Below are 15,263 nucleotides of genomic sequence, written 5' to 3'. Positions count from 1 at the left end.
AAAAGTCTTCTACCAATAAATATAGCTGAGAAGACAAAAGCATTAACTGTACTGTAGGCAAGAACTGATATGTATAAATATTTTCATGAAATATTGGCTACTCTATAATATATAGAATAACAAAATATGCCTTAAATGGAAGCATGAAAAACATGCTAAAATGTGAATGATTGGGGTATTCAGTATTATGAAATGTGATAATTAAATGCTTCTTTGAATTTCCTTGTGAAACTGTGGGTAGCATTTGATTTTCTAAAAGAGCTTGGTAAATCCAAAACTCACTCAAAGATGTTGACTTTAAGGATCATACAGCTAGCTTTCTTCGATTACAATAATAGATGACAATATTAGTAGTAGTAGTAGTTCTCATTATTATTATTTTAAATAACAACAATTATTCATCATGAACATATAAGGGCTACAAAATGTGTCTATGTAACCTATGGGAATGAAATACATTAGTAAGAGGTGAGTTAAACTGATTTAATGGAAGAAAACTCAGTATGCAATGGTTTAAGTAAGTTCAACTATCTCAAGTTCATCTTTTCAAACATGAACAAGTAGCCCTCACCACTGCATTGCTTTGCATTGCAATATTATTCAAGGGCCAAAATATTTCCTAGCCCATTAAAGTGTTTTTTTTTTTTTTACCACTTTCCAATCAAATGGGCAAGGCTCTAAAACAAGTGTCTGAGGGTGCCCTTTCTACTTTCACTAACGACCAACTGGAAGGAACCTAGTCACCTAGTTACTTTTTAATAAAAAGGAATCTTGGGAAAGTGTAGGTAGAAATTCATGACCTCATCCAAAGGTGGTTCAGTGATCCTTAAAGTTTTCTCATATTAAAAGCAAATTAATAGCAATTCTTAAGTGACAAGAATCATTTAACCCATTGTTAATAGAAGTTCTGTCAATTCTGCCTTCAGTGATTAAAAAGGTCAAGAATATGGCTCAGAATCACGGTGCTCAGAAGGGGTATACACTCTCCTTAAATATCTTCTTGCCCTTATTTGTATGTCATTTGGAAAAGGAATTTGATTAAAAGTCCATTTTAATGTTTAATTGCTTAGAATAAAAAAAATTGACTCTGCAGTGAATATATGCCTCCTTGTTTTTTGTACTCTTTTAGCTCAACCTAACTGGGTTCAAAAAATAGATGATATCCATGTGGCCATGGAAGAGAGTGTCTTCTGGGAATGCAAAGCAAATGGGAGGCCCAAGCCTACCTACAGGTGGCTAAAAAATGGCGACCCACTGTTAACACGGGTAAGTAAATCGGTGGTAATTGTGGTAATTGTGTCTTAATGTAATGCAACGTTTAATGTGGCCTCGTTGCTATGGAAACAGAAAACTGTTGAGTTGTTTTCAAAATAATAAGCAACAAAATTCCATTAATGGTATAAAAAGTCAAAGTGAATAGGTTGATAGAAAAAAATTATAAATAAATCTTGTTAAACTTCTGTAGCAGACCTTTGTAGCACAGATTAACACTGTGGTAGCTCTACGCTAAGAAAGCTGCACAGAATGCTTGGACTTTTTGTGACTTTGCTAAGATATGTAGAAGGAGACATCACAGCATCTACTTCAAGAGAAAGAGTATTGGAAAGTCACAAGGATGACCATCAAAACGGAATGTGACTCTCAAACAGAAATCGGAGGAACAATGATGTCCAATTCAATTTTCTTTATTGTGTTTTGCCTATGAAATATCAAATGTTACCTGGAATTCAGCATTTTCTTCAGCATCCACACTGAGAGCCTGTTTTCATGCTCAGATTTCTTTCCTGCATAGTCAACTTAGGAAAGAAAAACTGTCTGCCCTGGGCAACTGATAAAGGGAATAATTTCTTCTGATAACCCCAATCTCCTGGTCACCCTCAATTCCCTGGAAGGCTCATCTTATTTATCATTCCCTCTGTTACAAAAGTCAACAAATTGCTAGTGTGCAGGTTTCCAGTCACTTGGCATTTCCCTCTCTTTATGAAATGTGAGGGCTAAGGATGCCTTGATCAAAGTCTAATAAAATATCCATTCAGCTAGATAGCAGTTTTTAAGAAGACAAGAGTTTTTACTCTAAATTTTTGTGTTCACTGGTGTGTGTGTGTGTGTGTGTGTGTGAAAGAGGGGGTAAATCCTTAATGAAACATAGCTTGACACTAAAGTTGCATGACTTCAATTTGACACACGAGAAGGTTCTCTTGTCACATATACTTACTATCTTTGATTCTGCCACCTTGACTAGTAGCAGATCATTTAAGTGTAAATAATCACAATGACAGCAATCAAGCATTTGAACAGTGATTCATTTTTGAAGTACATTTTCTTCTATGTCTCTGGCTAGCCAAAAACTCACTATATAGATCATCCTGTCCTCAAACTCAAGAGACCTCTCTGTCTCTGCAGCCTAGTGCCAAGATTAAAGGCATGTGCCACCACCATGCCTAGTAGAATATTGAATTATTAGTTCCTATTATTTTCTGGTCAACTCATCAGGCACTAAAAATTTGTGTAAGACCGTCTGAGATAATAACTTATAAGCCCTTAAAGGACTTAAGAAGTCTAAACTCTAAATGATAAATTTGATTGTATATTCTCCTCTTTCCCCAATTAACATAATGTCATAGATTAAAAGCTGCTCTTCATCTTTCAAGGACAAGTCCACTTATTTATAGGGCATATTCATCTGAATGACTTCACTATTAAATCAACACGAATGCAAGAGAATCCTACAATTTAAATTCCATTTACCAACTGATATGCTACTGGTTCCACTTGCCATCTGACCTGGCACTGATTTACTTGACAGATAAGCAGATCATGTTAATGTAAATTGCTTGTATGATGACTATTTTCCTCCCGTTAGGCCCTCTTGACGTAGCATGTAGCAAAATTGCCTTAAGCTCTCAGCTGTAGAAGGTCACTATTTACTCCTCTTTTCTTTCACAGGACAGAATACAAATCGAGCAAGGAACACTCAACATAACAATAGTGAATCTCTCAGATGCTGGCATGTACCAGTGTGTGGCAGAGAATAAACACGGAGTCATCTTTTCCAGCGCTGAGCTTAGTGTAATAGGTGAGTCCTTAAAGTGGAAAGAAAAAGAAATAAGGGGAAAAAACCCACAACTCTTTTTTTTCTCCCTCCTTCTGCTCTTCATCTGGACCATGGGAGCTCAGTCCAGTGCTCCAATGTGGTTCTCTGTCTCTATCTCCATCCATCACCAGATAAAGGTTCTATGGTGATATGCAAGATATTCATCAGTGTGGCTATGGGATAAGGCCAGTTCAGGCAACCTCTCCTTTTCTTCCTAAGGACCTAGCTGGGAACATCTCCTTGGACACCTGGGAACCCCTCTAGAGCCAAGTCTCTTGTCAATCCAAAAATGTCTCCCTTAATTAAGATATCTTCTTCCCTGCTCCCATATCCACTCTTCCTCCCATCCCATTCTCCCAAGCTCTCCCCAATCCTCCCCTTCTCCCTTCTCTCTCCCCCCTCTCTCCCATCCACAAACCCCCGTGCTCCCCACTTTTGTCTGGCAATCTTGTCTACCTCCAATATCCAGGAGAATAAATATATGTTTTTCTTTGGGTTCACCTTCTTATTTAGCTTCTCTAGGATCCCAAATTATAGGCTCAATGTCCTTTGTTTATGGCTAGACTCTATTTATGAGTGAGTACATACCGTATTCATCTTTTTGGGTCTGGGTTAAAGCCCACAACTCTTTGAGTGACTAAAGTAATAAGTAAATTTGCCAACCATAAACGCTCATTTCTAGAGAATGTATCAAAATATCTTAAGGTTTGAGGAAGTTCTAGAAACAAGTCACATAGCCTTCAAGCGATTGGAAGAGACCACTTTCTAAATGGGCCTCCTCTATGCTTACAGCGGCTAGCACAGCTCCCTTGGCACTCGTTTTTAATTCCTCTCCAGACCTTCCTAATTGAATTAGGTTTCTGAAATGGATCTGATGTGATTGTTCTGAATTGGTGCAACTTCAGCTTGGAGGGAGTAGAGCTGAGTTGGTTTGGAAAGGCTAATTTGAACATCTTACAGAGTGACCATGTTCTTCCATGTCTGAACTTTCCAGAAGGTGTGCTAGTGGTCTGCTGATGTTTCTCTGTCTTCCCTTTGGAACTGATGTCTCTGATCTACATATCCACAATCCTATCTTTCTTAATGTTTTTGCCTTTAATTATTAATGGCTTAACTCACCAATCCCTCACCAATGCATTTTCTGAAACAATCTCTCAACTCCTTTATTCACTCATTACCTTCATTTATCTTATATTCCTCTGGTGCTTATCAAATGCCAACTGGTGTTGTACTTGGTGCTGCAGATGCAGTTTTCCCACAGGTCAATGGAACACACTGCTCCTGCCTGCAGGGCTTTCTGTTCCATTCTCCAAACCCCAAGATGGCTTCCTCGTGTAATGACTGCAGGCTCTCTGCCTGGAGCACTCCTCCCATTACTGATTTTTGTGTTGACTGTTATTTGTATTGTTATTTGTATCCTTAATAACAGAGGCCAGGAGTATATTATACTTTGATAAGATCATTCCTTTTTCTCCCACTGCATTTTAAACTCCTATGATGCCAAAGCTCATAATTGTATCCTCAGGGCTGAATAAATATATAATAGGTATTCAATAAAAAGGGATTTAAGATATACTTTCAGAAAACAGATTCATGTGCAAGCAAATACATGATTAAATAATTGGTTAATCTAATATATGGGTATTTTTTAAGTCCAGGAAAGCATATATCCATAGAAAGATTTTAAATTTAGCTATTACTACTAGAAAGGTAATATAAGGCCCTAAAAGTACCAAAACAATTATAAACTATTTCACCAGCACCATGTTTTTTTTTGGTTATCTAAGACAGAATTTCTCTATAGCTTTGGAGCCTGTCCTGGAACTCTCTCTGTAGATCAGGCTGGCATCACACTCATAGAGATCCACCTGCCTCTGCCTCCCAAGTGCTGGGATTAAAGCCATGTGCCACCACCACCCCGCTCACCATCACCTAACTGAGAAGGTATAAGTAATAGTTTTTGACTGGCCATAATCTAAGGAATATGAGGAAAAGAGCAGAGAATGAGAGCAATTTGCATAACCAATAGTCCTGACTCTTCCACTTAAGACTGTCCTCCATGACCACCGTGTAGATCTTACATCCAGAAGTATATCAATCTCAGATTGACATCTTCCAAACTCTGCAAAGGAAGGAAGGAAGGAAAAGTCTTCCCAGCTACTCTTCTTGCTCTCCCTAGGCTAGACCAGGGTCTTGAAGCAAAATTACTGAGAGTTAAAAGAGCCACCCAAGCTGTGTACAGCGAGCCTCAGAGAAGTTTACGAATACTTCATTTTCAAGGGATAGTTATATTCCCAAATCCCCACCTTGTAATGTCATTAACTTGGGTGCTACAAGTTCAAGTCAAGATTTCTGAAAGCACAGGCACCTTCCAGTCAGAGCCTAAGGAACAAAGATAAAAACTCCTATGAAGTAATTAGCCATCCTGATTGCAGCCACATTTACCATGAGCACCATAGTGGCATCTCAGTAAAGACACGGGCCAGCCTGGCATTGCCAACAGGAGGATTGGTAGGAACCCAGGGAGGGGAGTTTGGTTGATAGGAGGGACTAAGCATCTGAGCCCTGAACAAGTCAGATTTGACAAATACAGACAGAAAAAAGACCAATACGCCAGGGCAGAGTACAATGGCCTGAAATCACAAGGTACCTAAGATGATTCCCTCTGAATATAGAATCCTGAATGTCTTTCAAACAATTGATTTATGTGCCTAAAGCATAAATAGACAGAATTTAGCTGGAGACATAAAACTGAAATAGTATTAATGAACAGCTTCAGAAACTCTTAAAGGACAGATTTACAATCCCATCCTTAAAAGCCCATTTTTCTTTACAAATTTATCACATTATGTAGTTTGAGTTAATTTAAGGGCATTTCTGTGTTGACTGGGGATTCCCTAAAGTCTCACTCAAGGAGAAGACATTTGTTCTTTAAAAATGCAACATAGATTTTGTTATTGCTTAGCTGTAGTAAACTACAGCAGTCTTTTGTTCCACAAGATACTTTGTTCCGTACAGAATAATAATAGTTTGACTCTTTGGGCTTGTATATTCTAATCTCATTGCCTTACAATCATGAGCTTAAACTGATATTAAAGAGACAGTGAGAATTGAAATTATGTACTTTTCAATGGAGAAGAAAAAAAAAGTGTGCTGCCTTCTGCTATTGATACACTATTAGGACTACTCAGTGCTATGGAGGAGATTCCCTTTAATGTTAGATAATAGCCCTGACATCATGAATAAGAGATGACTAGGAAGTATATACTTAATAGGCTTTTCCCATGGTCAGGCTTTATGTGTTCTATGTGGATATTTAATGTATTTGTAACATGTCTGTTTTTAATGGATTGAAACTGCTAAATAATTAAAGTATTGGATGCTTTGCTCACACGGCATAGAGAGAGTTTTACCTTGGGTTAGAATTACATAGAGATCTCCTAGTTTGTAATGGACTCGTTATAACTTACCTTTTTAAAAAATTAACCAAATATTTAAAAAGTTTCAAGTAACAGTTACATTTGTTTCTTCTGTGTGATTCAGGTCATCATGTGTGGAGGCAAGTGTCATAACCCACTGAGCAATCCTACCTATCCTCCAAGTCTTTTGTTCCACTAGTATCTTCATGGTAATATTCCTTGGGCGGTCAGAATCCCTGGGCTTCCTTGAGGTGCTACAAATAAACCCGTCATGATAAAAAATAATTCTATCCCTTTCTTTGACTTTTGCAAATATATTAGAATTCAAGTGAATAAAATCCTGAAATAATCAGGAAACTTGATTGTTGAATAAATTATTTTAAAGCTAATAGTAACTGTCTACACTCCTAATGTAATAACTTCTACTTATATTCACAAAGTGGAAGGATTGCTCAATGAATTTCCAAAATGTGTGTCTCCTTGTTATGTTTGATATAGAATATTTCTACAGTGTAGATCATTATGATATAGAGGATATCAAATTTCTTAGAGCAGAGGCTCTAAGCACTGAGGGAGTGTTCTTCAGGGCAAACCAGTAAGATGAGAAGACTAGGCAAGGAGAAGCAGTGAGCAGAGATAAGGGCGTCATTAAGCGAACTTTAACGCAGGTGTGATATAGAGGATGGATTTTTGCAACACAGATCACATCTCAGAGTTATTTTTCCTTGAGGTAAGGACGCTGGTTTTTACTTAAGTAAACATTTCAGTTAGTTCCTGGAGGCAGATATGAGGTCCTAGGTGGGAGATAGGGTATAGAATGGAGCAGATCTCTTTTCCCATTAATTTCCCATAGAAGAGAATAGTTTGGAAGCACCAAATACACAACATTCATAGTACTAGAGACCAGAAAAACAGAGAACAGTTTCTGTGCCAACCAAGACACTTAGGTACTTTGTCTAATTTTCCTGGACTATGAAGGGCAGTGCAATTAGTATACTAGAGAACCTTAGTCTTGTGCAAAGGATACCAGTGAGAAAGTCATCTACCCAGGAGTCTTTGGATATGACATGAATTTTCCAGGATTTAAATGAAACTGTAGCTGCCTCTGTCCTGAAGAAATTCTTTTTCTTTTCTAGCTGTTACATAAAATATATACTGGCAACCACTATTACACTATATTTTAAGGAGATGCCACTGAGGGAATTCCCCTGTCCTGCTTGAAAAAGGGCATCTGACCCTAACAGGACACTCAAGAAACATCAAGTAACCGATGGTCCAATTAAAGTGAGGTGCAGGGTTGAGCAATTATCCAGTTAATTTGGCATTTATCCAGATGATTGGCTCCCAAATTAGAAAACCATTAAGGCTAAACTAAAAGTTATTTCAGAGGGACTTTCACAAGTGCATCTCAGCCTGATTTCTCAACTGCCTCGTCGAGCCAGATTACAAAATAATCAAATGTAGGAGTGTGAGCAGCATCTAATGAGAGGACAAATGTCTTTCTTATCCAAATGCAACTGTCTAGACAGAAACTTGCAGATGCAGGCTGTACTGTAGTTTCCTGGCCTCCCAGACCCAAATAATCACACAGAAACCATATTAATTACAAAACTGTTTGACCAATGGCTCAAGAGTATTCCTAACTAGCTCTGATACCTTAAATTAACCCATTTCTATTAGTCAATGTATTGCCATGAGGCTTTGGCTTACCAGTAAGGTTCTAGTGTCTTTCTCCTTAGGTAGATCCATGGCGTCTGCTAAACCATTGATCAAAACAACTTTATTCATCAACCAATAATACTAACACATATGCAGAAGGACATCTCACGTCATCATTGAAGCACAATTAATAAAAATTCAGAGAGAGAAACTGGGGTTGATCGTGAAGAGCTGAAAAGCAAAACAGCCAGCCACTGGCTCTTTACCTCAACCTCAATCCAAAACGGCGATCCTGCCTCCAGGAATCTCAGAATGAGATTGGTTTTTGAGAACTGCTTCCTCCCATCTTGTAATCCTCTCTAGGACTCAGATTGTACTGCCTGGTTTCTATAGCAACTAATATGGCTACTGGGATTAAAGGTGTACGTCATTATGGATACTGGAATTAAAGGTGTGTGTTACCATTACTTGGTCTGTTAGGCTGACCATTGGGATTGTTTTGCTCTCAGATCTTCAGGCAGGCTTTATTTATTAAAATATAATAGAAATGCCACTACAGAAATTCAACCATCATAAAGAGGTAAGGCAAATGCTTGGATCTCAGAATCAAAGTTCAGACATTTAGAAAGTTACTATGTTCACACTTGCCAGATAGAAGAGGATGTTGTTAACCCTTCTCCCTGTCAAGACCAGAAAATCTTTTGTAAATACCTTTTTCAAACTTGGAAGTTTGTACAACAACATAGAGTTGCTCTTGTTAACTATTCCAAAGCAAAAACACATACATAGCCTCAAAAATCAACACTATGAGTCATTTTTGTGATTATCAATTTTTCTGCACATTATAATAATCTAGGGGATCTTTCTTATGATGCTACACTGTGCTCATGTCAGGTAATTCAACTTTTGTACCCAGAACCAGGTACCAGAATCTTCAAAACTATCTGAGTGTGACTCCAATGAGATGCAAAAGTTAGTAACTAATGTTCTTACTGATCAGATCTAAATACCATAGGATTTTGCCTAAAATCCTGGTTTTCAAACTTTACTGTGAACCAAAATAACTTAGATAACATTCTATTCAAAATATTGTTGCCCCCTCCTCCAGAATTTATGGATACTGCTTCTGATATGAGACATGAATATTCATTCACATTTCTATCAAGGAACCAGACCATGTTGTCATTTCTGGTCAAGAACAGACTTCCAGTTCTGGACAGAGCATTTGCTTTCTTTTTAAAAGTTGAGGATATTCGGTCTTGGTAAATCTTTGGTTGAGATCAGTATTCTATATCAGAATTTGTTTGTGTAAGGGAAATATGAGGCATCATGGATTGCCATCGTGGCTAGATGCTCTGTGTCACCAGGACACAGCTAGAAAAAATGAGCTGGCAAACTACCGTGTGAAAGCTGAGCAAAGCAGCTACATGCTGTGGTGTGGGAGGTCCTTCTGTCTGTGTGTTGCTTTTCTTTGTTAATGAATAAATAAACTGCTTTGGCCTGTTGATAGGGCAGAACTTAGGTAGGTAGGGAAGATGGAAATAAATGCTGGGGAGAAGAAGAGCAGAGTCAGAGAGACTATATGGAGCCACCGCCAGGGTCAGACATGCCAGAACTTTGCTACTAGACCATGACCTCATGGTGATATACAGATTAATAGAAATGGGTTAAATTAAGATGTAAGAGGTAGCCAATAAGAAACTAGAGCTAATGGGACAAGCAGTTATTTATTTAATACAATTTCTTTGTGGTTATTTCGGGGCTAAGCTAGCCGGGCAGCTGGGACAAACAAGCAGGCCCTACTCCTTCAATTATCTGTGTTGATATTTATAATGTTTTACAAAAAGAGATTCATAACACATTGATCTTCAAATGAATAACTTTTTGTTTAAGAAAGAAAAGTGCAAATGTTTTATTACATTACCGAAATCTTCACCAACCAGTAAGGCTCTTTTTCCTCTGCTCTCCATGTTTCCTTGTCTTCTTTGGCTTCCAACAGTTCAGGACTAATTTATCTCTCTCATACAATCCCCGTGAGATTGTTTTCCTTTATTTCTTCTGTTTGATTCCAGTAATATTTTAAATTTACTAACTCCTCTATATATTTTACCATTATCCCCCTCAATTCTCTTGGGTGGGAAAATGTAACAAAATGAGATAATTATTTTCTTCTCTAGCTCCTTCTAATAACAGATTAATTACATTTTGGTAGCCTGGCTTAGTGTATATTAGAATTGACATTTATTAAGTTTTCCTAGTGGGAAGTAAAGGTAGCAAAATAACAGAATAGAAAGACTCTCTGTCCTGACTGGATAGACAAATTACAATGCACAGAGCAATTGCCATTGTGAGGTTTCTATAAACAATTGGTACTGTGAAATTTGGGATTCCCTTTTGTGTGTTCCTAGTTCATTAATAAAGTAATTTCAAAATGGATGCAGAAGAAAGTTTGGGGGGCATTTTATTGACATTTGTGAAATAAACCAAAGTGCAGGGGAGCACTGAATCTCAGCTTATGAAGAGGGAAATTGATAAAGTGATGAGAGATTCACATTTCTTTTGAATTAGGTTCCAACAAAGCAGACAGGTTCAACATGGGTGGTCAGTAAGCTTTGGGACAGTGTCTCAAAAAAGAGATAAAAAGAAGAAAAAAGGAGAAATTATTTTTGAGTTAGAGCTTAGGAGAGTGATAAGGTTTAGCAATGAAGATCTGTGAACCACTTCATTGAAAGGAGAGCTGGGCATATAATTACACGATCTTATTTAGGAGATAATTATTCCTCCCATCTCCTTAGCATGTCTGAAGGTGAATTAGTCTTCTAAGGGATAGTTTCCTGGCCAAGTAATTCACACCTGTAATAACTCTTAAGGGAAGAGATATGTAAAGTTCTAATTTGGCAGGTAGATCAGACTGTTCTATCTCTACCCAGGACCTGAGATCGAACCCAGACTCCAATCCTTTGACCACAGAAAATACTTTTGTTTTAATGGGCCTCAGCAAAGGCCTGATATGCTCAGCTTTTCAAGTAGCATTTTAAATCACAAGAGGAGCAATTGTGAATCTTCCCTTGCTCTTATTACCAGGGAAACATGGGGTGGAGTCCAAAGCTAACAAGTGAGGGTAGGATGTATTCTCACGGTCTCTAAGGTTGCTAATATACCTATCTAGCTACCTAACACAATGAAGATGTTTCTGTATTCTAGTCATTGGTGAAACCAGTCATGTTAAATCATAACATAAAAATTCATAGTGCTTAATCACTAGGAGTCAGCTCCTTTCTGCTCATCCCACCAACATCATTACATGACATCATCAAAAAAGTAATCCTAACTTCTGACATTTACCTGGAGACAGTTGGGAGATGAGTGGAAGGCACATTCAATATAGTGACTATGCTTGGCATGAAAGGAACAGTGCTGCCAACTGGAATGATGTGTATTTTCTTTAAATCTAAATGCTGACAGAAACAAGGCTTGGAGGGTAAGGCCCACTGAAAACAAAACTACCCATCTTCTTGGCCTGGTCCAACATGAGAGTCTGCTGTTCAGCAGCACTATAGTGGTCTAGTAGCTACCTGGCTGACTGACAGCTTGAAAAAAGACAAAGACATTCTTGGAGACACAGTGGGGAAGGCACTGAGCAAGAATTACAAACCTCTGTAGAAAATTACAGGAATATGGTCTATTGAAGAAACAGCTGAAAAATCTAGAAACCAATGATAAAGAACAAGAGGTTTATCAGTTACCAGAAAAATAATTCAAATTAACCATAATTTTCATTCTTAATGATTTTTTTAAGGCAGCAAAATCAAAATGATAAAGTGACACATGAGAAAAAAGTAGAGTATCACAGACATAGAAGATGAAGAAAAAGAATAGATTCTGGGGATAAAGGAAGACTGCAGCAACTGAGTTGAAAAATTTCACAGCCAACTTAGCCAAGAAGAAGAAATAATTTAATTCAATGACAGAGCATTGGAAATAAGAGAGGCAAAGGAACAAAACACATAGGGAAGTGAAAAAGCCTAAAGAATTTATGTGACAGAGTCCAACAGAACTATGTATATATTCTGATATTCAGAAAATGAAAATAAAGCATTAAGTAACAAGTTTGAATAAATGATGGCTGAAATCTATCTTGGAGGGGAAATGGATATAATGATTCAAGAAGTTCAAATAATCCCTCCTACAGTGAATCCAAATAGATATACACTTAGACACATGATAACCAAACTTCCAAAGTAAGAAATAAAAAGAGACTGTTCATACACCAAAAAAGTAGCATAACTCATGTATGAGGATTCTGTAAGATTGTTAGTAGACTTCTCAGCATGAATTTTCCAATCCAATAGAACTAAGATAAACTACTAAAAATGTTGGAAAAATATTTCTGACTAAAAATACAATATCTAACAAAACGTTCTCTTTAAAACTAAGGAGAAATAAAGACTTCCCCAGGTCAACAAAATCAAAAGTTCATAGGGGTTTTTGTTGTTGTTGTTTTTCTTGCCCTCCAATAAATCCTGCAGGAACTCTTCTGAGTTAAAAATGAAAGATGAAAAAGACATGAAAATTTTAATCAAACTCTCATGTAGAGATGCATACATATATGAATGTAGTATTTTAATAATATGACATAGGTGCAAAAGTAATTTTAATTCTAATATTTATAAAGAAAAAAGTATAAAATGAAAATATAAATCTGTATTTTTAGTATATATTCTTAAAAATAATTTTTCATCTGCAACGTAAGAGTGGTTGTATAGGGAAAAACCTTATATTTAGGACGGAATTTAAGTCGAAAGTTTGAAATAAATAATTCTGCTTTTAAAATATGCTGTATAATTGCAATGGTGAGCACAAATAATGTGTGTTTATCATATACATACATATAGAAAATACACAGGAAAGTGAGCAAAAACTGAAAACATGCCACTAAAAAAAAAATCAAGGAAACACAGAAGAATATATAAAGAAAAAGGGGGGTACAAAAGTAAAAGATGTACACAAAATCACAAAATGACAATTTCAATTCTTTCCCTATCAATAATTGTCTTAAATATAAAATGAATTAGAAATACATTTAAAAGACAATTGGCTGAATGGATTTTTAAATATCCAAACTATAGGCTATCTTTAAGAAATTATATTATAGGGGCTGGAGAGGTGGCTATGTGACTCAAAACACTTGTTGCTCTAGCAGAGGACTTGCATTCAATTCCCACCACCCACTTGTTGATTCACAGTCATCTAGAATTCCCACTGTACGTGATCTGGTGCTTTCTTATGACCTCCAAGGGTACACATGTGGAGAATTGCATACATGTAAACAAAATATTTCTACATTAAAGAAATATAAAAAATAGTGCATCAGATAAGACAATCAAAAAAACTGAAACAGAAGACAATATGACATCATTGTTAAAGGATCAATGTACACCCATAGGGTAGTGTGTGTGTGTGTGTGTGTGTGTGTGTGTGCATGCACGCATGTGCACATACGTGTGTGTGCTTAAGCATTAGAACTTTACAAAATATGAAGCAACGAGGGAAAAAATGATTATAGAATCCTCTGGTATCCTACTTTAAGTTTTGGAAAGAAGTAGGAAAAGAATAGGAAGAAAACAGGAAGCCTGAACAAAGTACACCAGGTGACCATAACTGACACCTGCACATCAACTCTGCATAACATTCTTCACAAGCATGGCTGGGAAATTCTATAAGACAGTCCATGTGCAATGCATCTCAACAGGCATAAAAAGGTTAGAACAATGCAAAGCATCATCTCAGTACACAATGGGATAAAAATAGAACTAAATAATTAAGAACTGAATACTTTGGGAAAATCCACAAATGTGTCAAAATAGAATATCTGCTTCTTACATCATTGATGTGTAGAAAGAAATGAAAGGGAACTAGAAAAATATCTGGAGAGAACTGAAAATATATAGACTTATTTATGCAGCATGAGTTGTTGTAAGAGGTAAATTCATAGTAATAAATAATTTTAAAAAGTTACCTAATCAGAAACCTGTGTTGACAACTAAAAAGTTAGAAAAGAAACTAAACAAAACAGCAACAACAAAAATGGTACTCACAGGGAAGTAATAATTATTAAAGCACATCACAAAAATAAAGAATAGGAAAGATATAAGTAAAAATGAAGAGTTCATTCATTAAAAAGATTGAGAAATTTGGCAAACCTTCATCTAGACTAAGAAAAAGACTCAAAATAAAATATTCCAAACTATAACACAGATAATGTTTCAGTTTAATACCTAAGAAGAAGCAGATTAATTGTCACATACTACCTGCCCAGCTAAGTGGTAAAGAAGTAGTTAATTTGAATAATTGAATAATTTATAACCAGTTTAAAAAGTAAAAGGCTTAACTAAAGCCTCCCAAAAAAGAAAGACCCAGGACTAGAGGACTCCATGGAGAATCCTACCCAGCATTTAAAGAGGCATTTGCACCAATTATGCTCAAACCTTCCACAGAATCTTAGGAAAGGAAACATAGCCGGCCTCCATCCCTGAGCTGCTTGATACTATGAGCAGCAGACATTCATACTGTGCATCCCCATGATCTGCTGTTCTACAAATATTCCCCACATGACACCAGCCAGACAAATTTGTCAACATGAAGGATTTTCCACCAGAGTCTCGCAGGATTTATACCTAAAACTTAGAGTTCATGGTGTGAATATCTGCCTATGTCTTATGCTACATGGCAGGACTGAAGGCAAGTGCCAAATTTCATTTGAGTCAATGAAGAAAAGCAATTGACAAAATTCAACACCATCTTAGGAATTTACAAAAGAATACTTCACAATAAGGCTAAAAAAAAAAACTGCCTCCGTGGAATAGAAACCACATATTAAACAGCCTGCCAACATCCCACTCATTGTTGGAATCTTGAAAGCCTCCTGTGATTGGGAGCAAGGAAAGGATGCCCACCATCACCATTATTGTTTAGCATAGTGCCAGAAGTCCTAGGCAGAAGAATTTGATGATAAAAAGCAGTAAAGGCCTCCAACTTGGAATAGGAAGAAAGTAAAACCTTTGAAGATGACATGATCTTGCATAGTGGAA

General features: G+C 36.8%; 1 protein-coding gene across 5 annotated transcripts in view; it reads left to right on the top strand.

The window, feature by feature from the left end:
* The window catches only part of Cntn4 (contactin 4), a 998,986-nt gene that overhangs the window by 817,296 nt on the left and 166,427 nt on the right, over positions 1-15,263 (top strand). For all 5 annotated transcript variants that reach the window (XM_075983304.1, XM_075983301.1, XM_075983302.1 and 2 more), the window contains 2 exons: positions 1,130-1,266; positions 2,947-3,076. In XM_075983304.1, the coding sequence (XP_075839419.1) occupies positions 1,130-1,266; positions 2,947-3,076 (267 nt within the window). The remainder of the gene's footprint in view (positions 1-1,129; positions 1,267-2,946; positions 3,077-15,263) is intronic.

Source organism: Microtus pennsylvanicus, chromosome 8 (assembly GCF_037038515.1).
Source record: "Microtus pennsylvanicus isolate mMicPen1 chromosome 8, mMicPen1.hap1, whole genome shotgun sequence".
Lineage (NCBI taxonomy): Eukaryota > Metazoa > Chordata > Mammalia > Rodentia > Cricetidae > Microtus > Microtus pennsylvanicus.
This window is presented reverse-complemented; position numbering and strand designations above follow the sequence as displayed.